This window comes from Ascaphus truei, chromosome 2 (genome assembly GCF_040206685.1).
Source record: "Ascaphus truei isolate aAscTru1 chromosome 2, aAscTru1.hap1, whole genome shotgun sequence".
Taxonomy (NCBI): domain Eukaryota; kingdom Metazoa; phylum Chordata; class Amphibia; order Anura; family Ascaphidae; genus Ascaphus; species Ascaphus truei.
The window spans coordinates 414,430,864-414,457,401 of record NC_134484.1 but is presented as its reverse complement, the minus strand read 5'-3'; the positions used below and the strand labels follow the sequence as shown (position 1 = coordinate 414,457,401).

Here is a 26,538-nt window from a genome sequence, read left to right as displayed (position 1 = left end):
GGAATTTATTACCATCCCCTGGTTTCTGTCACAATATATATATATATATATATAAAGCAGTATCCACAAAGAAAACATTGATCATTCCTACACAACAATAATTTGTAGATATGTTACCTTCAGACACATTATAGGTATGATCTTGAGGTGGAGCTTGCTTCTGGAAATAAGGGGGAAGGGCACTTCTCGAACTTCTTATCCAGTCAAATTCATCAGTGTCTAATGCCTCATACCAGCCACAACTATCTGTTTCAAAGTCGCATTTGGCAGCTGGAAATTGCACAGATTTAATTTTAAAAGATAAAGATTCATCAATTGATTATATGATATACTGTAGTAAATAGACTATAAAACTATATACAGTTATGTAACATTTCTATCCCCTCCCCCCCTCCACGGCATGAAGGATAGAGTGCACATGTAAGAAATATACAATATGAACAGACCCAACTTGCAGTATTGTTTCTTTAAGTAGGAGTTCTGCTTAAAGGTGTATGGGTGCTTGTAAGAGACGCGTTCAGAGGTACACATGGAGAATGTTTAAAGTGAAACTTAAATTAGGATTTATTGCGCCTGTCCATTTAACACAGCAAAATTCTACAAATGAAGCAAAAGAAAACCTACTCCACTTTGGAGAATATCTACACATGTAGTCCAGCCCTCTCCGACTGGCTCGTTATCTAAGCTAATTACCAGCCCCATATATATATACACATTTATACAGATAGTCCCATAAGAAAGTATTTTCTGTTTCTTTTAGCTGTAGGCGAAGGCTTCTCTGCACTGGTCTGGTCCCCTTTGTCTTGCTGTCAGCTTGCAGTCTCTTTGCAGCTCAAGACATCTGTTGTTCCTGGGTCAGACCCAATTGTGAGACTAAGAAATCCTCCCTTCCTGTCTCAGAACAGGCTATTTCTGAGAGACCTCTAATCAGCCAGTGGAGTTGGTTAATTGCTGGTATACAATTAACCAGCACACTGCTGATTTAGAGGCAAGTTTGTTAACGGGGATACGTCCCTGTTACATTGCTGTGCAGTTGCCTTGTTCTTTTCAGGAGGCTGGCTAGTTTCGTGCAGGCTCTTGACAAGGAATGGTAATGAAGAAAAGGGTGCTAGGAACTTTTAACCGTTTTGCAACATATAAACTGGTATCAGCAACCAGACAGGTTTTTAGTACTTTGAGACATTGGAATCTAATTCTTCACACTATGAGACTTGTAGCAGTTCATCTCTCTATAAGAGCCTTTTGCCCTGCTCAGGACAGATCAAGGAAACTGCCTCCCTGAAACTCCTGGCAGACCCTTCCAGGACTTCTTCCTTAAGCCCTGCAATAACTTGATACCTCTACAATTCAATATGCATTTTTGTCCTACAATTCAATATGCTGTTTTCTCCTGCAATGCAACTACAACACACATCACTGCGAAATGCTTAATGAACTAGATTGGTCATCACTTGAGTCTAAATCTTCAAATACAAACAGGAAAAAAGCTGGCGCACAGCCAAGAATGGGTCCCAAATGTATGAATAAAAAATCTTCTTTATTGAGACATCTTAAAATGGAGGTGAACACCCTCCTACGCGTTTCGTGTAGAAAACACTTTATCAACTTGATAAAGTGTTTTCTACACGAAACGCGTAGGAGGGTGTTCACCTCCATTTTTAAGATGGCTCAACAAAGAAGATTTTTTATTCATACATTTGGGACCCATTCTTGGCTGTGCGCTAGCTTCTTTCCTGTTTGTCTTTGAAGATTTGTCTCATGTCATCCCACTTGGCTGCACGCCTATCAGGATTTTGGACTAAAAGGGGCATCTGTGAATATCATTTATTATTCTCTTCAATACTCATTGTGAGTCAAGGATCCATCCCAATGAGGGTTTGACTGGGTTTCACAGCCCTTATCTTACCCTTCAGGGATCATTGGTCTATTTGGGGACTTTACTACAAGCATCAATCAGAATATCCCCCTGTCCTATCCTGTTTATTTGTATATCACCTATACCATCATATTGAAAGGATCCAGCGTTGGAGCGCCTTTGTCACTTTTATCTTTGGATCACTTGAGTCTAGGCGTAAAGTTCAACTTTCCTGTCTTGCCTTCAAATACGTTCTGGGCAAGCTACCCGTCTATCTGAACAAGCCCCTCACCCCTACTGCATGCAGCACTTATCATCTGAGATCTGACTCCAAAAGACTGTTCATGGTCCCAAGGTTCAACAAAGTATCTGGCTCCTCCTCCTCTTACCGTGCTCCCAAAAACTGGAACAATCTACCGGAGACTCTCACAGCCGCCACCAATCTAAGTTCTTTCAAAACTAAAGCTATCTCACATTTTAATCTGGTCTGTAACTGTTACATATATTATATACTGTATATATATTATCTCTTACTGTGCATGCAATGTCTTGTATATAATGTATAACCCTGTTTACTTAATATAACTATGTATTTTTAACCATGTACAGTATAGAGAAGAATTAACACCTATACTGCCTAGGGACCATGACTCACTGGGATTAAATTAACAAGGATGCTACAGTTAATATAATTAATGTTTTGGATTTCTGGTGTCTGTTCCTAATGCGCTAATTGACCATTGGAGATTTGAATTGCTACATTCAGTAATGCATTGTGAGTTATAAACCATTTTATCTCCCTGCTGTTTTAGGGTGGACAATAAGCAGGCTGTCACACATCAATAACATACAGTATAACCCAAGGAAAAAAAACATTTTCATTGTTCACATCATAAAATGCGTAATTTTCCCTTTAACTAGGGCTCTGATGCCTATACTTTTCTGCTTTTTATGTCCTAGTCTATTAAAATCAGTGTTAAAAACAGACCAGTAAGCACTGAACAGTTAGGTTACAACAGGGATACATTATTCTAAAAAAGATAAATAATAGGATAAGTGTTCTAAAATGTACAGTCGTTTCCCACTACAATGACATAAATCTCCAAAATATCCTTTGTGACTTCAAAAATATTCTAGGTACTTGAGGTTAAATATGTAATTTGGTGCATGAAAAAAAATCAATCTACACTGACTGGCTTTATGAAGATTTAGAAGAGCTGGTACCGAATTAGATGGTGTCACACAATGTTTCATATCAGCTTAACATTTTATGGGTTATATACTTCATTCACAAATGAAGATGTTTCATTCCCTCCATCAACTACTGTAGGTAATGTAGTAGTACTGTAGTTGCAAAAAATACACTCATTTTTTTTAGATACTGTACCATGCTCTGTTTCTTTAACCTACTTTACATTGAGTCTTAAACAACACGGTGATGTATTGTTATTTGTCATGAAATAAAATTATTGCAGGTGGGTAATACATTATTAATGTCATTTAGCCATGCCTAACTTGTCATTTTCTAACTCCTTGCCCTTCTTATATCCCAACACTCCACATTACAATGACTATGCGTACATCCCATATAGCTACTGGCCAGCAATAGGGTTGGTTGACGCATTTACTGCCATGGAGAAGCCTTATGCTGCTAAGCTAGCTCCCTAATTTTGCACTAGTGTTGCAGCTTTGATCCATTGCTTCATAAATATCTGACTGCTCCCTGGTGTCACACTCATTTCTGCATTTATATGCATTTTTCAAGAAACAGAGTTCATTCTACTAATCCTTTGGGATATTTTTTTATATTTTGTAGATGCTCTTATTTAAGCACATCCCTGTGCCCATTTGAACAAACCAGTCTTCACTACGTAGAAGCCCCGCTGGTACTAAAGTGGTTATCATTCCCAGCCCTAAAGTATTTCCCTGCCCAATAGGAGTTTAAGGGCAGGAGGTTTAGAAGAAGCTATAAATACAGATGCAGCACTATGGACGCTCGCGCGGCTGCGAGAATGGGCTGGTCAACCGTGTGCAATGCCTTGCCAGTCTGCGGCGCACCACATAGCAGTCAGTAATGGCCAATTGGGATTAACACAGCGGGGGTCCCTGGGTCTGAATGGGACTCGCGCTGTGTGAATCCTACCGGGCTGCACCTGGCTGTAATAGACGTGCAGTAAGAGTGAGACTGTATCAGTCACTCTACTGTACCTGCGCGCCTCTAATAGGCGATTGCACGGCTTTTATTTTATTTTCATAACACAGTATTGAAGAAGGGGGTCTCCGGAGCTGAACAGCATTCATTTTAGCCCCGGAGACCCCGTGCTTCCCGAGTTACAGGCCCCTTTACGGGGTGCTGGTATGTTTAAATGCTCCCTTTGTTCTCCCACCATGTTTAAATTCACCCGCGTCACGGCCCACGTGACCGGGACATTTAAACAATACAGGGAGATACTTGCACCCTATACCGGGGCCTGTAATTCGGGAAGCAGGGTTTGCCCGGGGCTGAAATGAATGTGGTTGAGCTCCGGAGACCCCCTGCTTCAATACTGTGTTAACAAAATAAAATAAAAGCAGCTTCATTACCTTAGCGGCTAGCCGCTAAGGTAATGAAAGGATTAAGCCAGAGTACCTATTTTATTGGGGTTGAGGGGGTGGGTGAAGGGGGTAGTTGACCCAGGGTGGGGGATTAGGCATACAGGGAAGGTTGTGAGAGGGGTTAACCCCTTAATTACCTTAGTGGTAGTAACCGCTATGGTAATGAAAGGATTAACCCCTCCCACTACCCACCCGAGAGGTGATTCAGTCTCACTCTTACTGTGTGTCTCTTAGAGACAGGTGCAATCTGGTAGGATTCACACAGCCCGAGTCCCATTCTGACACAGGGACCTCACCTGTGTTAATCCCGATGGGCCATTAAGTCTCCTTACTGGGACTCCGCGAGCACAGATGAAGAAAACACGGTGCCACATCGGATTTAGGGGTGGCAGCGCAACCAACCATAATTCTGCATCTGTAGCAAGTTCCTCTGCATTTAACTAGGGATAAATGGGGTGTGAATTCAGGATAGAGCAACCAGTTATGTGCCCAGAAGTAAAGTCTAGCTTATTGAGCAGAGTACTGACACAAGTAGTTCATTGGGTCATTGGACAGAGCTAGGGGTCAGTGGTAAGAGGAGATAGCTCTGCCCTCTGGTACTTGGAGGATTTGATTAGACCAGTCCCTAGTAACGACTCTCGGGCCACTACCCTAACAACTCAAGATTGTACCCCTGTTAGGCAGGACCATAGAATCATCCTGCCAGGAAAATTAATTTTTTGGGGACTTTCTTCAAGAAATTCCATTATTATTCAGAAGGCCCTGTCACCCATCATTCTTTCTTCCTACCGCAAATTCACTTCTGACACAGCTAACACCACTAAGGACTGTATAACCCCATTCTATTTCTGCAGCCCAAGTGTCAGCACCCCCCGCAGATGGCTATTAAATCAAAGAGAATGTGCCACTATTAGGAGAGTGTTACAACTATTTCTTACACACATCTCTCACAATTACTGGTCTTGTGAGAGGCAACTGGAGATGTGCAAACATTTTGACTAAGTTTGTGAACCTGGGGCAAATTACAGTTTTAAAAAAATCAAAGTACTAATTTGAGTTGCATGCCTCCCAGAACACTCACAATAAAATAGAGAGAGACCTATTTAGCAGAGTACCTGTTGAATTAAATACCTACCAAAATACTCATGTACAGTACGTATATGAGCGAGTGCGAGACATATTTAGTAGAATACCAATTGATAGCCCTATTGACGTATATATGTATACCTCTATGTAACAGTGGAGAGATACCTGTGCACACACATGAGATACCTGGAAAATAAGTGAATTTAAATATGTGACTGAAACTCCTTTGAATATGCAAATATAACTTTTTCCCAGGTATCCCTCCATGTTTTGTATAGGTGAGTGTTTTGAGAGGTATATAAGTCAATGGGTACAATATTAAGTCGAACAGAAAAAACAATAGCTGCTGGTGACATTTCAAAATAAAGTTTTTTTAAAGTTCAAACTTTGCTTCAACTTGTCAATTTTTACCACATTTATTTTCCGCTAAATAGAACGATCACACTTTTCCATTCTTTTTGACAGTTTTAGCAAAACATATTGTAGGTGCCGCGAATGTGGACAACATATACATTACATTCTCCTCACATATATTGCCAAATAGAAGAAAAATGCAGCTCAAACACAACACAAACATTGTCATTAATTACAAATCATCTGCCGTGATGAGTTCTGCTACACAACAATGGTTTTGCAATACAGCAAAACGTAAAACGTAAAACTTTATGTTAAACATAACACTTACTCAAAGCTATGCCTTACATACATTTTTGCAATTTTTTTATTTTTAATAAGAGTTAGAAGTAAACAATATAACTTACAGCATGATGCTTCATCAGCACCATTTGGACAGTCAGGTGTGAAATCACAGAATTTCTTCAACGGTATACAGTCTCCATTTCCACAAGGTAAAAACCCAATTGGGCAGTGGAGAGATAAGGGCTCTTTTAATTGACCTGCAACAATAAGTTATTTTAAATGATAACAGCAAACAATTTACATATCCACTAATTATTAGGTGGCAATTATATGACTTAAAGGGGTAGTTCAATTTCCCGTAGGAAAAACATGAACTAAAAAACAATGCCACGTTAAATAGTCTAAATCAGGGGTGGCCAACTCCTGTCCTCAAGGGCCACCAGCAGGTCAGGTTTTAAGGATATTCCTGTTTCAACACAGGTGGCTCAGTCATTGACTGAACCACTGATTGAGCCACCTGCTCTAAGCAGGACTATCCTTAAAACCCAACCTGTTTGTGGCCCTTGAGGACTGGAGTTGGATACCCCTGGTCTAAATGTGGCTGAATTACACTTTACAAAATAAAAAAAATAAGCATTTTAATATCATTTTTAACTTTTAAAATGCTCATACTATACAAATGGCTTTAAAATGTTTGGCAAACGATCTGATAACTAAACTACATTTTTAAGCCTGAGATTGTGGGGACGGACAGAGCCTCCTCCCCCCAATCACCTTAAATATCTACCTGCCCCATATCTTCGTAACCCATATGTACGCTCAGGCCATAGTCTATTCCCATCATCTTATTTCTCCTTAATCTGCCGTAGGACACACACACACACACACACACACACACACACACACACACACACACACACACACACAAACACACACCTATACAGTCATTAACGTTGTTCTTTTGTTTGCAAAGTAATCATGTGCCATCATTAGTCACACAGATACATACACAGAGCTGATAGACAATGTTGTAGTGTTCCTGACAAGAAACGATTCATAAGTAAAATAGTTACTTTAAGGGTGATTACATCTAAGAAAGCCAGTTACACTGATACAGTAAGTTATTAAAGGAGCAGACCACCCTCCACCACCTGCCCCCATCCACACACACACTTTTTATTACATTGAAAGGAGCAGAGGGTCCCCAGGAGCTAAAACACATTAATTGTAGCCCTGTGGACCTCTTGTTTTTGATATACTGTACTGTACAAATTTGGAAAGTTTTCACCTGTAGTTCGGCAAATGGAATCCCCCACATCAAGAAGGCAAAAATCTGCAAAGGATGATGTGTGGCTTCCTATTGACCCGCAAAATGTGGGACATTTAATCTGCTATTTTATTTTCCCTAGAGTGGACGGTGACAATTTCATTTATTTACTATACACTAGTTTGAACTGCCCCTTTAATGAATTAGTCTGCCTAACATTAACATTTACACACCATTTTTCCTTTTATTCTTACACTGTTATCACAATGTAAGAATCTTTTTTAGTAGGTTTCTTATACTTGATGCAGATCAAAATGCCACCACATACAGTACACGTGAAGTTATAAAGTACAACATATAATTGATGCATTCGTTTGTTCACAACCTAAATTCACATAATGTATTATTATTATTATTATTATTATTATTAATAAAACAAACAATCAAAATGAAATGTGTTGGTTTTATGTCTGTCTAAGTGAGAATTTGTCTATGAAAGTATACATAATGCACTGTATATATTCTTACATACACATACAGTATAAATATATAAAAATATGTTAGACATAAAAAGAACGGGGCATTTTAAATTCCCAACATGAAGTCAGTACTTGCCATTATTTTCTTTGTTTGTACTTGAAAATGAATTGTTTGTAAAGTCACACTCTGGAGCTACACTGATGTCATCGACCGCAATAGTGGCATTGGCTGATAAAAGCCAGGCTTCCCAAATAATCTGTAGTGTAGAAATATAATATATTATTAAACTGAAATGAAGGAAATAAATAGGGTAATAACAGGTCTATAGTACATGTTGACAGGCATTACTAACAATTACTCTAAGATCTGAAGTTAGGAATGGATTTTGTATCTACTCATTAAAAAAAGTTATGGTTGATACAAAAAGTGACAAAACCCCTCCACCTTGCAGTGTACATAAATACAACATATCGTGCATTTGCATGTTTCATGCACAAGTGATATTTTTATTTCCTGTATCTACTCACAAACTTTAGAGCTCAATTATCAACCTAGTGGCAATATTATGACAGATAAATGTATGAAAATGTGTTTGTACATTTCCAACCCATTGTCCCAACATTGCGGTGTATGCTCCATTTGCCCCTGTACTGAATGTTTCTTGTTTGCATGCAAATGACTAAAAGGAAATGTTTTTTTTTTTTTTGTAGATTTAAGACACGTCCAAGTACCATCATTGAAATGAAGGTAGAGAGCAGCGGATAAGAAATATGTTTTCAAATGAAGTTTGTTTGAATAGCAAATAGCCTTGTATTTTTTATCTAAATGTAGATGATGGCAGGGAAAGCAGGGCAAACTGTTCAGTGTGTTTCCATTCATAGTCAGCAAGGTATGTCAAATGTTTTCAAAACAATTGCTTTCAATAATGAACCCCACGATTTATCATGCTATACGGTATACTCAATGCCAAGGCTGGAGTTGTGTCTATAAAATCAATAAAATATCATTTATATTCTTATTATTTCCTCTGATATTAATAACAAAAATGTAATAGGGAATGAATAAATATAATGTATGAATATATACATGTGATATATTTATTTACTGAAATAGGCATGCCATTGAATTTTTACCTTTGTTCCACATCTACACTACAATATTGTTTTCGGCAGTAAGCAACATTTACATTATTAGTTCCTTCCTCTTCTTTTAAACTGCTTCCATATCCATGACCGAAAGTGTGACCCATTGTAGAAGAGGTGCGCAGAAGTCTAAACCAGGAGACTGCTGCATGAATAAGAACAGTTTTCAATAGCGGATTAAAGAGGGGAGATCTAGGGACAAGGAGAATGGCGGCGAGGTGACCGGCGGCTGGTGGCGGAGTGCCGGTGGTGATTTGGTCAAAGCCAAGTAGCCAAACATCCCATTCTGGTTATCTAGTACTCGAGAGATTAAATAATGCAACTTGCTACGTCTTTATATTTGTGGCCACGATATGTGTTCGTGGTTAAAGAGAACACTGGTGACAAAGTCCTTGTAGCCGGTGCACATATCCATTATCACTTCAAGTAGGTGCTTTAATTCAGCATGCCTAAGTCCAGGGGAGCGCAAACTATTGCAGCTGCGCCCCCCCTGCCTGCTGCCTCTGGTGCTCCCTTCCCCCTCCCTTTTGTACCAAGCGTTAAATGACGTTGCATGACCCCATGGCGACGCATCAGCACAGTCATCTGAATCTCTGTAAATATAGGTTGCAGAGGCCTCACGCGATACCCCTGCAACCTCTGCAGCCCCCCACAGAAAATCTCTCACCCCAGTTTGCGCACCCCCGCCTTAGTAGTTCAAGGGGGATGTTTTCAAAGCACAGATTTTCCTGATGTGCTTAGCCTCCTCAACTCTGCAGAGGATTTCTTGCTCCTTTTTCCATCTTGACAACTGTTCTTTTACTGCCTGGGCAACAAGTTGTTTTCACACGTTGTGTGATCTTTTTTCCCATGTCACTAGGGTGACCATCCGTGTCTGGTTGAGCATCATTAGTTTTCATCAACTCTGATTGACTCCCAGGCCATCTTCCTTTGGTTGTCAGCAAACTTTTTGCCTCAGGACTTACTTTCTCGATGCATTAATTTTCCAGTGTAACAGATAAGCCATAACGCAGCTCTAAGATTAACCTGGAACCTGGAGGTGTTCCATGGATAAAATAAATGTTATAAAGTTTTAGTTGTAGTCTCAACAATAGTTGTGATTTGCAGGTAAGTAGATATAGTAATTGACAGGTTCAATCCTAATGTGGGTACAATTGGAGAGACAGAGAGGTGTATAGGGATGAGGTCTGTGTAATAACACTGTCTCTTGTATTGTATGTCTTTATTTATATAGCTGTGTAAAATTGAAAAAAAGCGCTAACTCTACTAGTGTTCACTACTAATATAAAGTGAATTAATCTTAAATCTAGTGATATACAAAATATATAAAATAGTGCACACGTGATAAATGACGTGAATAAATGTGTACATAAACCTCCTGCTCAAACCCAGCTGGTTAGGGACTGGTTCCACTGGTCCCTCAATTCGTACAGATTCGTGAGTGATCCAGGGGGAGCATGGAAGGAAAATGAAAATAAAACACAATCTAAGTGTAGACTGTTTGATAATAAGTGGGTTAATACAATGGTGTATCTTGGTTCGTATGTGTTGCTTACTCACAGGATTCAGACAAAAAACCGGCAGTGTGACACAGTGGTTTTAGCGGAATGGATCTGTAGATTCTTGATATGGTGTAGACCCCCAATCTCAGCAGGACAGCATATGATATGTGGGAGAAAGAGTATCCATAGTGCAGACCAATCATGTAAAAACTTCACTTTATAAGGCTTAAAAATGCACACTTACAATAAAAACAAAGTAATCAAGCATTGATCACATGAATGTGATGGAAGAGAGGCAGACTGTGGATAATGGGCTCACCCGCCACCTCCGGTGCGCATGCGATGCGTGGGATACTGCTACGCTGGACGTTCCCTCCTCTCAGCCCCCTCCTGGGTTCTAGGGCGTCGGACACTCCAGTCCCTGCGCTGCCCGTTGGTTTCAGTGTGTATCTTTAGCTCCCTCAGATGCGCGCCGTCAAGTCTCAACCGGTGGACTCCGATGCGTCACTTCCGGTTCAGGCGCGATACATCACTTCCGGTGGAGGGCTCCCAATCTCCGTCCCTGCTTCTCTCTCCCAGTAGGCTGGTTCCACTCTACGCGTTTCACCAATCGGTACGTGGCTTCGTCAGGAGTGTACCGCCCCCTGCTAGTCTGCATTCTAATATAGCTCGCATCATAGACTATGATTTAAAACACCTGCTTCTACGAGGTCTGCACTAATCACTAATGAGGAGTTCATCAGTATACATAAGGGAGCATTCACACGAATCATGAGGGGATAATCAAGGCATGATTAGATGGAATCTTAATCTGAATATAAAAATATATATATATAAAAAATTGAACAGGGTCATCAGTCAGAGGTTGGGGACTAAATTCATGGTGGAAAAAGATCTTGCTTATAAAAAATCAATATGTGTAATGTTCAATATATAAAAGGATATGTAAAAAATGGTTCTCATATTAACAGGATATGTATTAAAAAAGGTGTACATGTGAGACATGAAATACACCTATAGAAAAAGGGGGAAGGTGTTTAGACTGATCTGGAAATATGCAGGTAGTGGGTAAAATAGTTCTAATATTTAAATATATACCCCTTTGGGGTTCGAGGTTCTAAATGAGGGCATGGAGTGGAAAACTTCAAAAAGGGACCTTTATGTACGCTCCTATGTCCCCCATATTAGAGTGGAAAAATGAGTGACAAATACTCCGTCATGTACAATGATCCAGGGCTGCATCATCATAGGTAAAAAACATATCTCTATAGAATACTTCTTATTGAACTAATGTATCCACCCCATACGGAAATGAGAAAAAGGGTGGCTTATACCGTGTCATGTGTAATATTCCTGAGCCTCATGACCCTAAGATAAATTAAACATATCTATGGGACAAATTTATGCAACATCTATTCATAGGCAGTATCATATCAACACGAAAATTATAAAATTCAATCTAAAAAGGAATCTGAACAGTAGGTTTAAACATCCTATCAATAGGGGACTTCAAGGGTTACGTACCCTAGGGGATGGAGGGACGACAACAGTGTTAGCTTATCTGCTGGTCCTATAAGGAACTCACAATTACAAGGGCCACATGACCAAGTGATAAAGAAAACATGTCTAGAGACACATTTATGCTGTATCTATTTGTAAACGGTATCATGTCAATTGCAGCACAAAAATTATACAATTCAGTATAAAAAAGAATCCAAAACAATTGGTTTATACATTCTATCATTGAGGAATCTAAGGGGTTAAGTGCCCTGGGGGATGGAGAGACAACGACAGCCTAAACTCATCTAATAATCTTATATATGTTGCATATCAAGAGACAAAATGAACTCAACAATTGCAGGAAAAAAGGAATAAAGAAGAGGACAAGAAAGACATAATTAGTATTGATGGTATGGTCTAACATCATAAAACGGTGCTATCTCTATTTCCATGTTTAGGCCCCTGGGGGAGAGGGTCCGCAACCTGTGGATCCAGAATGATTCTCTCCTCATGAGTTCCTGGTTCCGATCCCCTCCCGCCAGTGGCCCGGGACATGTTCAATGGCCATGTACGTCAGACCTGTGGTGTCCCCCTGGTGTTTTTCCGTGAAGTGCTTAGATAGACTGTGTGTGACAAGTGATCTTTTTATGCTACTTAGATGTTCAATGATCCTGACCCTTATTGGTCTTTCAGTCTTTCCTACATATTGTAGTTTACACGGGCACTCCAGGAGGTACACCACATGGTCGGACCTGCATGTCAAACAAGATTTTACTTTGAAATTTTCCCCCGTACTGTTTGAAATAAATTCAGTTTTGTTGTTTGATTTAAACTGACAGGCCCTACATGTTTTACATCCATGGAATCCTTTATTTTGTTGTAGCCAATGTTGAGATTTTGTTTCCCTCTTCAGGATTCTGGGTGCTAACTTAGTTTTTAAATTGCAGGCCTTCCTAAATATGATATTGGGATGTTCAGGTACTTCACTTCCCAGTACTGGGTCATTCCTGAGGATGTCCCAGTGTTTAGCAATGATCTTTTTGATTTCCTTTGCTTCCCCATTGTAGTTAGTGAGGAATGCAAAGTCAAATTTGTTCTTATCAACACTGATTTTTGGTCTAGGGTTGAGTAGATCTTCCCTATGCAATCCATCTATCTTTATTAGTGCCTCGTCTAACTTGTCTTCTCTGTATTTCTTTTCTATAAACCTATCCTTAAGTTTTTTAGATTGTGTTAGAAATGTGTCTCTCTCACTGCAATTTCGTTTGATCCTAGTAAATTGGCTGGATGGGACTCCATCCATCCACCTAGGCAGATGGCAGCTCGTCCGTAGGATGTAATTGTTTTTTTCTGTCTCCTTGAAATAGGTTCTCGTTCTTATTTTTTCATTTTCAACATATATCTGTAGATCTAGATAGTTGATTTGTTTGTTACTGAAATTGTTGGTAAACTTTAAATTTAGGTCGTCGCTGTCTAATCCTGTCAAAAAGTAGGTCAACTCAGTCTCTCCCCCTCCCCATATCAGGAACACGTCGTCAATGAAGCGACGCCATAGGACCAGGCCCTCCCCAAGCTCACCATTGGGCCAGATGTTGTCCTCTTCCCAGGATGCCATGAAGAGTTTGGCATAGCTTGGGGCATACCTGGTACCCATGGCCGTTCCACGCTTCTGAAGATAATAGTCCTCATTTTACCAAAAAAAGTTTTGCTGCAAGATGTACATGATAGCGTCAATAATGAAATCGGCCTGTGTCTCTACCATATCGTTATCCTTAACTAGAAATCTTTTTATGGCTCTGCAGCCCTTCTCGTGGTCTATTGACGTGTATAATGACACAACGTCACATGTTGCCATGATGTAGTTATGTTCCCATTTCACTTTACTTAATACATTCAACAGATCTGTGGTGTCTCTAAGATACGCCTTCTGTTGTGTGACGTATTTTTGCAGGAATACATCTATGTACAGTGACAAATTGGCAGTTAGTGAGTCAATCCCCGAGACTATAGGTCTGCCCGGGGGATTGATCTAACTTTTATGAATTTTTGGTAAATGGTAAAATACCGGTACTTTCGATTTGTCACTGTACAGAAATTTGTATTCTCCCTCGTCTAGTATCTCTAAATCCTTCCCTTTCTCCAATAGACACCTCAGCTCATCTGTATATTCATTGATGGGATTCTTCCTTAGTTTCAGATAGGTTTCTTCATCATCTAATAATCTGTGAGATTCCTTGTTGTTATCTTCTCTATCCTTCAGGACGGTCCCCCCACCCTTGTCTGCCTGTTTTATTACCAATGTGTTATTATCCATCAGTTCATTCAATGCTAATTTTTCCTGTTTTGTAAGATTATCTTTTAATTTGTTTTTTGTGTCAAAAGATTTTCAAAATCTGAATTGATCATTTGGAAAAATGTTTCTAGGTGATTGCCTTTTGCAAAATGTGGCTACCCACATGAGGATTTGGGTTTCAATCCTGTATGTATCATTTTTATTTCTTGTGCTACCACTGGTGCTACACCTGTTTCTACCCTTGGTTGTTGATTTCTACCTATGAAGAACCTTTTTAGGGTCAATTTCCGAAGAAATCTATTCGCATCTACGAATAAATCAAAGCTGCTATGGTGTCTAGCTGGTGCGAATGACAGCCCCTTCGAAATTACACTCTTTTGTGAATCTGTCAATACAATTTTGCTTAAGTTGAAAATATTACTCATGGTGTTATCTTTGGTTATGTTCTTCTCTTTCCTCCTCGGTCTGTTTCTCCCTCCCCTCTTTCCTCTGACTGTCGACTTCTTTTTAACTTCCCATTTGAATCTTTTTTCTGTGTTTTGTACTGTCGATTCCCCTTGTCCTCCAAATTGGAAGACATTTATACCCCTAAAAAAGCATCTGACCCACTATCTTCTCTTTGTCGTGGTGGACTCCGCTCCCTGCTTTTCTCCCTCCTATCTCGGCTTCTATCTGGGGATTGATGAAGTTTACGTTGCCTCTCTTTCTCTCTTTGGGCTTGTTTGTCTGTATTTATGGGGGTGTAATTGGCTCTGCTTCTATCTTGAGAGCCCCTGCTGGTTGACGGCTTTGCGCTATCCCTAGATTCCATCTAATCATCCCTTGATTATCCCCTCATGATTCGTGTGAATGCTCCCTTATGTATACTGATGAAGACCTCGTAGAAGCAGGTGTTTTAAATCATAGTCTATGATGCGAGCTATATTAGAATGCAGACTAGCAGGGGGCGGTAGACTCCTGACGAAGCCACGTACCGATTGGCGAAACGCGTAGAGTGGTACCCGCCTACTGGGAGAGAGAAGCAGGGACGGAGATTGGAAGCCCTCCACCAGAAGTGACGTATCGCGACTGAACCGGAAGTGACGCATCGGAGTCCACCGGTTGAGACTTGACGGTGCACATCTGAGGGAGCTAAAGATACACACCAAAACCAATGGGCAGCGCAGGGACTGGAGCGTCCGACACCCTAGCACCCAGGAGGGGGCTGAGAGGAGGGAACGTCCAGCGTAGCAGTATCCCACGCATCGCATGCACACCGGAGGTGACGGGTGAGCCCATTATCCACAGTCTGCCTCTCTTCCATCACATTCATGTGATCAATGCTTGATTACTTTGTTTTTATTGTAAGTGTGCATTTTTAAGCCTTATAAAGTGAAGTTTTTACATGATTGGTCTGCACTATGGATACTCTTTCTCCCACATATCATATGCTGTCCTGCTGAGATTGGGGGTCTACACCATATCAAGAATCTACAGATCCATTCCGCTAAGACCACTGTGTCACACTGCCGGTTTTTTGTCTGAATCCTGTGAGTAGGCAACACATACGAGCCAAGATACACCATTGTATTAACCCACTTATTATCAAACAGTCTACACTTAGATTGTGTTTTATTTTCATTTTCCTTCCATGCTCCCCCTGGATCACACACAAATTTATTTACATAGCGCCATAAATGTACATAGCACTTCACAGTAGTAATATATGTGGTAATCAAATAAATAACAGATAATATAATAACAAATCATGGGAATACGTGCTTTAGACATAAAAGTAACACTAAGGGAGAGGAGTCCCTGCCCCAAGGAGCTTACAGTCTACTTGATAGGTAGGGAGAACGTACAGAGACAGTAGGAGGGAGTTCTGGTAAGTGCGTCTGCCGGGGGCCAAGCTTTATGTATCATGTGTTCAGAATATCCACAGTGCTATTTCATATATTTCTTTAAGCAAGTTTGTCTTAAGTTGGGTCTTAAAGGTGATAGAGAAGGTGCTAGTCGGGTACTGAGGGGAAGGGCATTCCAGAGGTGTGGGGCAGTCAGTGAAAAAGGTTTAAGGTGGGAGAGGGCTTTACATACAAAGGGGATAGAAAGAAGACATCCTTGAGAAGAACGCAAGAGTCTGGATGGTGCATAATGAGAAATTAGGGCTGAGATGTAAGGAGGGGCAGAGGAGCTTAAAGCTTTAAAAGTGGGGAGAAGAATGGAGTGTGAGATTCGGGATTTGATCGGAAGCCAGGAGAGGGATTTCATGAAGGAAGATGCTGAGACAGATCTAGGAAAGAGCAGCGTGACTCTGGCAGCAGCGTTTAGGATAGATTGTAGGGGAGACAGGTGAGAGGCAGGAAGGCCGGACAGCAGGAGGTTACAGTAATCAAGACGGGAGAGAATGAGGGCCTGAGTCAGAGTTTTAGCAGTCGAGCAACAGAAGAAAGGGCGTATCTTTGTTATATTGCGGAGGGAAAAGCAACAGGTTTTAGAAATGTTTTGAATGTGAGGGGCGAATGTGAGAGAGGAGTCGAGTGTGACCCCTAGGCAGCGTGCTTGGGCTACTGGGTGAATGATCGTAGTTCCAACAGTAATGTGGAAGGAGGTAGTAGGGCCAGGTTTGGGAGGAAGTATGAGGAGCTCTGTTTTAGCCATGTTGAGTTTAAAGCGGCTGAGGGCCATCCAGGATGCTATAGCAGAGAGACATTCAGAAACTTGGTTTGTACAGCAGGTGTAAGGTCGGGTGTTGAAAAGTATATTTGTGTGTCATCAGCATATAGGTGATAATTAAACACAAAAGATGTTATTAGGTCACCTAGAGAGAGTGTGTACAGAGAAAAGAGAAGAGGTCCCAGGACAGAGCCCTGGTGTACCCCCACAGAGAGATCAATAGAGGAGGAGGAGGTGTTAGCAGAAGAGACACTGAAAGTACAATGGGAGAGGTACTGTAGGATGAAATCCAGGATAGAGCTTTGTTCCGAATACCAAGAGCATGGAGAATGTGAAGGAGAAGAGGGTGGTCCACGGTGTCAAATGCTGCAGAGAGGTCGAGTAATATGAGCAGAGTGTAATGACCTCTGTCTTTGGCAGCATGGAGGTCGTCGGTTATTTTAGTGAGGGCTGTTTCCATGGTCGAGGGCAGTGCGGAAGCCCGATTGTAGAGGGTCTAGGAGAGAATAGGTGTTGAGAAAATGGAGCAAGCAAGAGAATACAAGACGTTCAAGGAGTTTAGAGGCAAAAGGCAGAAGGGAGACAGGTCGATAGTTAGAAAGACAGGTAGGGTCAAGCTTGCTGTTCTTAAGTAATGGTATGACTGTTGCATGTTTGAAGGAGGATGGAAAGGTTCCAGAGAAGAGGGAGGAGTTAAACATGTGTGTGAGCATAGGGATTATAGTAGGAGCAAAAGGTTTTAGGAGATGGGAGGGAATGGGGTCAAGAGGGCAAGTGGTAGAGAGAGAAGAGGCGATCAACAGCGACACATCCTCCTCTGAGACAGTGGAAAAAGAGTTAAGGAAGGCAGGAGGAGAGTTAGGAAGAGGTGTAGGATGGGAGGAAGAAACAGAGGGGATGTTCTGACGTATGGATTCCACCAATTCCTTAAAATAGTCAGCAAAATCCTGAGCAGAGATGGAGGAAGGAGAGGCAGCTGAGGGTGGTTTGAGTAGAGTATCAAAGACAGAGAACAGTCGGCGTGGGTTAGACTTGTGCATGTTGATTAGTGAAGAAAAGTGGGCTTGTTTAGCTTGCGAGAGGGCAGAGGTGAAACAGGATAGCATAAATTTGTAGTGAAGGAAATCTGCGAGAGTATGAGATTTCCTCCAGAGGCGTTCAGAGGAACGAGTGGAGGAACGCAGCATGCGCGTGTGGGAATTTAGCCAGGGTCTAGGGTTGGAATGGCGAGTGCGGCAGATAGAAAGCAGGCATGTAGATCAAGAGAGGAGGACAAGGCAGAGTTGTAGTTCCTGACCAGGTTATCAGGGTCTGTAGCAGAGCTGAGAGAGGAGAGGGAGGAGTGTAAAGTAGACTCAAAGTCAGGTAAGTGAATAGAGCGCAGGTTTCTGCAGAAGTGGGGGGTAGATGGAGGTGGAGAAGGGGAGAAGCGAGATAGAGAGAATGAGATGAGGTGATGGTCAGAGAGAGGAAAAGGGGAAATGGAGAAATTTGAGAGAGGGAAGTTTTTAGTGAAAACCTGGTCTATGTAGGGGCCATCCTTGTGGGTGCTGGCTGCAGTCCACTGTTTAAGGCCAAAAGAAAAGGTTAGAGAAAGAAAACGGAAAGCCCAAGGGAGAGAGGGGTCATCAATGTGGCAATTGAAGTCCCCAAGGAGAAGAACAGGGGAGTCTGAGGAGACTCTTGGCTCTTGGCTGCAACACTTGATGGGGGGATATGCACAACAGAAGAACATGTAGAATTACCTCTGAAGCCCCCTCTCCAAGTATAGTGTTGATCCTAGCTTCCCTTTCTCATCTGTTATCGCAGTGCAGAGTATGGCGACCCTATATGAAACACCGTCTCCCCCACGCAGGATGAAATCGAGTCCTGTGTGATGTGCACCTGCACAGCTGCTGCGCGTCACACCAATCCGGAGTCTAGGCGCAGGAGTGTGATCTTCTTTCCCCTGTCACTAGGGTGACCACCCGTGTCTGGCTGAGCATCATTAGTTTTCATCAACTCTGATTGACTCCCAGGGCATCTTCCTTTGGCAGTCAGCAAACTTATAGCCTCAGAACTTTCTTTCTCGATGCATTCATTTTCCTGCCTGTCCCCTTTTTCCATGTGTGGGGAATCTCTACCACAGTAGCACCGTCTTGAAGCTCATTCAGTAGCAATAGACCCAAGCCTACAGCTTCCTTATCGATCATGGACTTATCCGCAATAAGCATGAACCCCTTTTCAGTAGAGAGGTCATTTGCGCCTGGTCCCAGAACCTTAAATTCCAGAACAATTTTGTTGTAGTTCTCCTCACACAACTTTTTTTTTGCAGGTGGCAAACCTGTGCCTTAACCTTTTTCAAAGATGAATGTCAAACCCAGAGTTGCATCTTTAGGGGTGTGGTCACAGATACAGTTATGTCTCAATCTAGTCAAAGACTGAATCTTTATAGCGGCTGCTTTCATCGTGAGGAATCTGGCTCAGGCCATGTGGTAATATGACTGGATTTGTACTGCACTTCTCAGTCGTAATTCGTTTTTTCTTTCCTGAGTTTTGTGGAAAGCTGAATGTAGCACTGAGACGGCCTTGCGGGTGCTCTTATAGCAATGCAGAGTTTGCTTGGTTGTGACATAGGACCTATATCTGAACTGAATCATACAAGCAGCTTCCTCCGTTTTCCTGTAGCGTCTTTTCAGCAGATACGTCCTAACATTTGACTGGACCACAATTACAAATTTCTTGAAATGTTAATATTTCTTTCTTTGCCATTGCATTCTCCATTTGACTGTAGAATGCAGGCTGTTTTTTCTGGCGATAAAGATGGTGAGCTTTCGTTCCTCTGTAGGCAGCCTGTATAACGACCGTTACAGAGAGTTTGTGTTGATCATTTTCTCACTCCAACCTTCCTTGGATAAGACATCTGTAGTATTTTTGAAGTGCTAGAATGTTTCTCTTCTTCTTTTCATGGTTTGCTCTGATCTGAGAAAGTTCTAATTGAAGACATAAGGAGTTGCTCTTTTCTGCTGAATAGCACCCTCTGCTTCTTTCACTGCCAATTGTACTTTCAACATTTCTTGTTAGATTTGAATCTTCACCTTTTTTCTTTGTGTAGCTTCTCTTTTCCTTCACTGACCCAATCAGTCAGATATGAAACCTCCTCCGTTAGGATTGTGTTCTCTCTTTTTACAGTCTCTATAATATTCAGGATGTTTTTGTAGTCATCCTTCAATTTTACACACCTTGTGCTGAGACTTTGGATTTCTTGGTGTGAGATTAGCTTTGTCTTGAAAGCGTGAAACTCTTTTGAGAAACTTCCAGATCAGTACTGAGACTGCAAACCTCTTTGAGGGACTTCTAGCTGTGTACCAAGACTGAATCTCTTTCTGAGAGACCACACAGAGTCTGTGAAATTCCCTTTGAGAGATTCCTAGGTCTGTGCTGAGACTGCTGACTTCCTATCGAGAAACATCCAGCTCTATGCTGAGAGTGCGAATCTCTTTCTGAGAGACTCACAGGTCTGCACTGAGACTGCAAAACTCCTTTTGAGAGAGATCAAGCTCTCTACTAAGACTGAGGTCTATCTTTTGAGCCTCCTCATACCTCTGCTTCCCACCTATCATCCCACCTCTTACACCATACTGTATGTAGGAGATGTGTGCAGAGGTTAAACCAGGAGACTACTTTTCAAAAATAAATGTAGGCTTCATTTCCTCCCAAAGCTAACAAACAAAAACAGAAGCTATTCCTAGCAAAAAAAATGCAGCATCAAAAAGAACAGTTTTCAATAGCGGATTAAAATCTAAATGTATCTGTTGATGCCTCTGTAGGTACCTGGTGTCCCTACAGTATGTATCAAGGACACACACCTGTGGATGAATTGGGGTTGAGAAGCCGGCGCTACAGCAATCAGTCAAGGTCCAAACGAATCCGGTAATACAAAAGGCTTTATTGGTATAAGACACACACTAGGCAGCAGGCTACATCACCACCTCCTCCTCTATGCGTTTCACACTATTACAGTGCTGTAAAAGTGTGAAACGCATAGAGGAGGAGGTGGTGATGTAGCCTGCTGCCTAGTGTGTGTCTTATACCAATAAAGCCTTTTGTATTACCGGATTCGTTTGGACCTTGACTGATTGCTGTGGCGCCGGCTTCTCAACCCCAATTCATCTGCTTATCTTCATCCGGATGCACGCAATGGAACGTGAGTAAAGAGGGCAGGGACCCAGGACGGATAAGCTGACAGGTACAAGCTTAGTGCCCATGACCCCGACCTTCACTTGTGGCCCCCCTCCGCACCCTCCGACGCACGTTCCCTCATTGTCAGATCACTGACACATTGGTGTCATATCCCCCAGCTGTTTGCCTGAGCGCATGACAGCACTTGATTTCGCTGGACACACCTGTGGTCTGCGCAGTTCGGCCGTCCTTGCCCAAAGTCCAGGGATCCTGAGGCCAGAGTCGAGCTGCATATGTCCAGGCTTTTCAGTGACCAAAGTCCCTCTGTATCAAGGACTCGCAGTTACAGGTGGGATGTCCTGGTGTCACTCTGTATCAAGGACTCGGGTATGCGGTATCCACGCCCTGGTGTCCCTAGGTAGCAAGGATACGTACAGTACATGTGGTCTGTACGCAGACCAGGGGGAGAAAAATAAGCATTTCCCTTTTCTGACTTTTAAAGCATTGCTACACTGAGGTGGGCTCGTTAGCACCCCTGCTTCCTCAAAACAGGGACTAACTACTACCTGGCCCACACCCAACAGCTTTATCTGTTGGTAACAGGCTTGCCTCTATTATACCCATCTATTACTTTTGTGAAATAAATGCTTCTTATACTGTATTTTAAAAGTAGAAAAATATTTAAAATCTACTGTGAGTATTTTACTTGAATAAAAGATTTACTGTATTTTAATTACAAAATAAATTACATTTTAAATTTTGCAACTCACTTAAAACATATGATAAAATATTCATGCCTAATATTCAATTTTGTGCTGAAATATAGAGATAAGTGAACATTTCTTTGAAGATTTAGAAATGGCCGGTTCCTTTTGTATGCGGATTTCCGTGGATCAGTCTCAAAAAGGCCAATCAGCCATTTTGAAAAAATTTCGTTCAAAGACAGAGAGCAATTTGAAATCCAATGCCAGATAGTTACAAATTGAGAGAGAGAGACTGACTTTCATTTTAGTAGTGTCTCAAGTTGTATATATCTCCTCAAACCTCCCTCCAAATAAATTAGGAAGATATACATGTGCTGAAAAAGGAGCACACCTGAAGTACTCCGCTGAGAGATATGCTAATGGCTATGCAAGGTATATTAAAATTAGTCCCATCCCACACTTCCTTAAAGGATTTCCATATCAACTATATAGAGGTGATAAGCCTAAGGCCCCAACCTAATGACTAGAAGGGTGTCAGACCCAAAAGAACAAAAACCCACAATCTCTGCTTTTCTAGGCTGTGAATGCTTTTGTTTGCCAGGCTGTCCACCCGTCCAGGGACTCTGTCACATGTCTGTGATGTACGAGTCACCTTTAACTCAATGCATGTTGAACTGATGGACTCCTCAGGGGTCCCCTGACACCAAGCCTCATGAGTGCTATTTAATACGGGGTTAACTTTATATATTTATATATATGAAAAGGTGGGAAAGAGCAAGATTTTGACCAGAGAAGTCAGTATGAGAAAGGTGTGAATAAAAGGGGATCCCCAAGATGTGACTTATCCAGATTATGCTTCACTAGGCATCTAAACTAAGGTGAGCTGAGTAAGCTCTACTAGAAGGGAAATCTGAATCACTCAAATCTCTTCTGACTTGTCAGACTCACTTCCCTGTCTATTACCCACATTAGACAGAATATTAAAAAAACATGTTTTGTGTGCTACTTTCTTGATATTCCCTTGCACCCAACCTATATACACACCCCATCACCAAGTTTTAGATTTTTAAACTAAGTCTGGCTACATTGTATCAATTGAGACATTTTTTCTTCTTCCATCTCTGATCTCTCTACCTGGTACTAAATACAAAGAAGATATTAAGTATCACTTTAGCCCCTAAACCACTACTTTGAGAATTCTAACTTCTAACTACTGTACGTGTAATACACAGTCTCCACTTTAATGAAATATGAATATGTGAGTTGACAGGTCAAGCCAAAGTGTATTTTCTGCAATATTTTGATTGACCTTTATTTTAAGTGATGTGAATAGTGAAGCTATTTTTTTTAAATATAGGTATGCACCACATACAGGAATACTTCTGACTTGCCGCTATGCAAGTTTTGTTTCTTGTGTTGTATATCCCTCTATCCATCTTCTGTAGCAACCATGGTTCCCCACAAGTTTTCTGCCCTGTATGCTGGTATATATTCTCCATAAGTGGAGGTAACATTCTTTTTGAACCCTTATATAGACAGTCTTACTTAGAAGACAACAGATGATACAGAGGCAAAATGTATGAACTGTTATTCAATGAAATTATATGAATTCTCTTCTTGTAAATCTCAAATACACACACACACCAAATGGATTAATCTAACTGCACTTGACTACATACAATTATGCAAAACATTAGAAAGCTTTTGTCTATTGAGTGAATTCATGAATAGCAATATTGAACTAAACTACAAAGGCATTTCACAAATTCCCTTCAAGATTTAAAAGCTCAATGTTCCTTTTAAATAAGTTAAGAGTGATTGTTCATCCTTAAGGTAATGACCACCACAGCTGAAATTGATATTGATTACATTCTTTAATGACTAAACTGAGGAGTTGGGATTATGCATACCACACCATAATAAATAACTTTATGCAATAGTAGCTTTTCCTGGTAGAAGAAGACTTTTATGTACAGTGTATATAATGTATTAGGACTCATGACAAAATAAAATAAGAAAGCAGTAGTTTGTAGTGTGATTCTGTTTACTTCAATAATAGTACTATTTAATGCCCCGAATGCAGAACAGTGTTTAGCACTAAAGAGATATAGCAAAATCCTACAGGTTATTGTTGCAACGAAAGTTTAATGAAAGGGCGTTAAGTTTCTACTGTTTATATTGAAATGTATTTATTACAGGACTGTGGTTCAGTGATCTCAAGTAACACACTGTACACTGATGCCATATATAAATTACAATTGTCCATTACTGACAAATCTAAACAATGTCATCCTATATTAATAGTTGTAATCTTTAGGCAGGACAAAAACATACTTTCATTATAATTCTAGTACACGTGGCTACACTGGCGACACACTTTATTCGAGCTCGGCTAATCCCACGAATTCGGGTATACCCGGGTGTATTGAGGTTTGTGACTGTTTTCTGCCCGAGTGCATTGAGGTATTTTCCAAGCAGGGATTGAAGCATTGTATTCCCGCTGGCTGCAATACTGCACAGTATATATATATATACTGCATTACAATTCATGAATTTATGCCATCTGGTAGACACGCGAAGCATTGCAGCCTATTAAATCCTAATCATTATCATTTAACAGATTAGCCGCCCGTCAGCCAGGCATGAACCCAGGCTGGAAAGGCAAACGCAACGGGGCTTGTCAGAGGTGAGGAGCGGCGCATTCCAGATATCTGCCAGGTACATACTAGGTATTTGCTCGAATAAAGTGTGTCGGTGCAGTACTTCCTGTGCCACCAACCATTTTTAGCTTGTCAAAAGTATCTACACCCATACTTACATTATACCCCTATCTAACATTTGCCTTAATCTTAGTAATTATTGCAATTTCATCCAAAAAGAATGATTCTTCTCTTCACTCACACAAAAACCTGAGTGTTTGAAGTCACAGGAGTTGTACATTGTACCATTGGTGGGAAAATCCTTGATGTACTGTAGCACGTTACTGGTGAAAAGTGATAAAACGGAGCAAAAAAACGTAATAGGTGATCACTGTAAATTCAGTGAAGTGAATACAACACTCTTAAAATTAATTAATTAAAGTGCACGTATAGTATAGTACACATAAATATTGTGAAGATATAAAAACCAAAAAATGTGGTGTAGCACATTCCATGTATTCTGTGGATTTTTTTTTCAAGTAATGTTAAGAAGAAGCATACAGAAGTTGATGGACATAGAAAAAATACCAGAAGAAATAACCCAAGATAATCAGAAAATAAGACCACTGTATGCAAAATGTGTCAAATATTGATGTATTTGTAGAAGGTGAATGTTTCCTTGAAGTAGTGTGAGGTACAATGCAATACATATGATTTGTAGCAAGGCTGGAGCAGACTTTTATTGGAACTGACCTTTTTTTTTGTTTTAAATAACTGTAAAGGAAATGCTGAAACTATTAACTCAACATCACTATAGGTTCATGTGTTCGACAGCTAAATGACATATAAATCAGTAGAGGCAATTGATCTGCATAGAGTAACTGACTGGGTTATGTCAGAAAAAATCAGATTTTTTTTGGGGAGTAAAAAAACAGGCCAAAGGCAATGTCAATGTGTGGCACCACTATCCTACATTTTAAATTATCATGGTAAAGTGGTAAGTAAATACCTGTAGCTGGTGCTACATCAAAAAAATAAAAATAAGGGGTACAATGGTGCTCTTTCCAATTTGTTTTATTAGATTCGGCAGTGGAGTAATGCACACAACCCAAATGTTATCTAAATATATGTACAGTACAGTATAGTACAAAAAAAGCACAATACACACACAGCGCACCGGGGATTAATGGCCAAAGATAACACGTAGTGGACAAAAAATATGAAATAAGCCTCTAATAAATAATAAAATATTTAATGGGTTAACACCAATCTAATAGACCATACATAGACATACGAAAACACACAACCAATAGAAGATGCCGCCCTAAATACGGAACAAACACTCACACAAGTAACAAATGAATAGATACAGTGAGGTAACACACAGACCCTTACTGCATGACTGTGAGTGTTTGCTCCTTATTTAGGGCGGTTTTTTATATTGGTTGTGTGTTTTTGTGTGTCTATGTATGGTCTATTAGATTGTTATTAACCCATGAAATATTTTATTATTGATTAGAGGCTTATTTCATATCTTTTGTCCACTATGTGTTATCTTTGGTCATTAATCCCCGGTGCGCTGTGTGTATTGTGCTTTTTTTGTTTGGGGTCTCCTTTGGGAGCCCCCCTTTAGGAATGTTCTTGGGGGAGATGCTTCACGCACATAGCAGCAAGGGGTGACTGCTGTTCTTACAAGACAACCTTAGGACAGCATGAGCACGGATAGCAGACTGTTTGTGTTTCATATGTATAGTACAGTCATTGAATTATATTTCATGTATTTGTGTTTGTGGGTTAATGATAACAGAATTGTGGCTGAAATTAGAGAACCGTTTAAAAGTCCAGTTACAGCTCTTTGTGTGTCCCATTATCTTCAGTACTATATGAGAAAAATAATAATAATTACTATATATACATATAATATTCAGTATAAATATAGAGTAACTATTTTTTTAATTTTGACATACAACATGTAATACAGTACCTGACATTGCTCTTCCAATAGGTCTCGCAAATATAG

At 40.7% G+C, this 26,538-nt stretch overlaps 1 protein-coding gene across 1 annotated transcript in view; it reads right to left on the bottom strand.

Moving 5' to 3' along the window:
• Positions 1-26,538, bottom strand: part of MALRD1 (MAM and LDL receptor class A domain containing 1) — a 662,703-nt gene that overhangs the window by 443,513 nt on the left and 192,652 nt on the right. The window contains exons 13-15 of the mRNA XM_075588643.1: positions 8,058-8,178; positions 6,298-6,432; positions 118-270 (exon numbers count right to left, since the gene is read on the bottom strand). Of these exons, the coding sequence (XP_075444758.1) occupies positions 118-270; positions 6,298-6,432; positions 8,058-8,178 (409 nt within the window). The remainder of the gene's footprint in view (positions 1-117; positions 271-6,297; positions 6,433-8,057; positions 8,179-26,538) is intronic.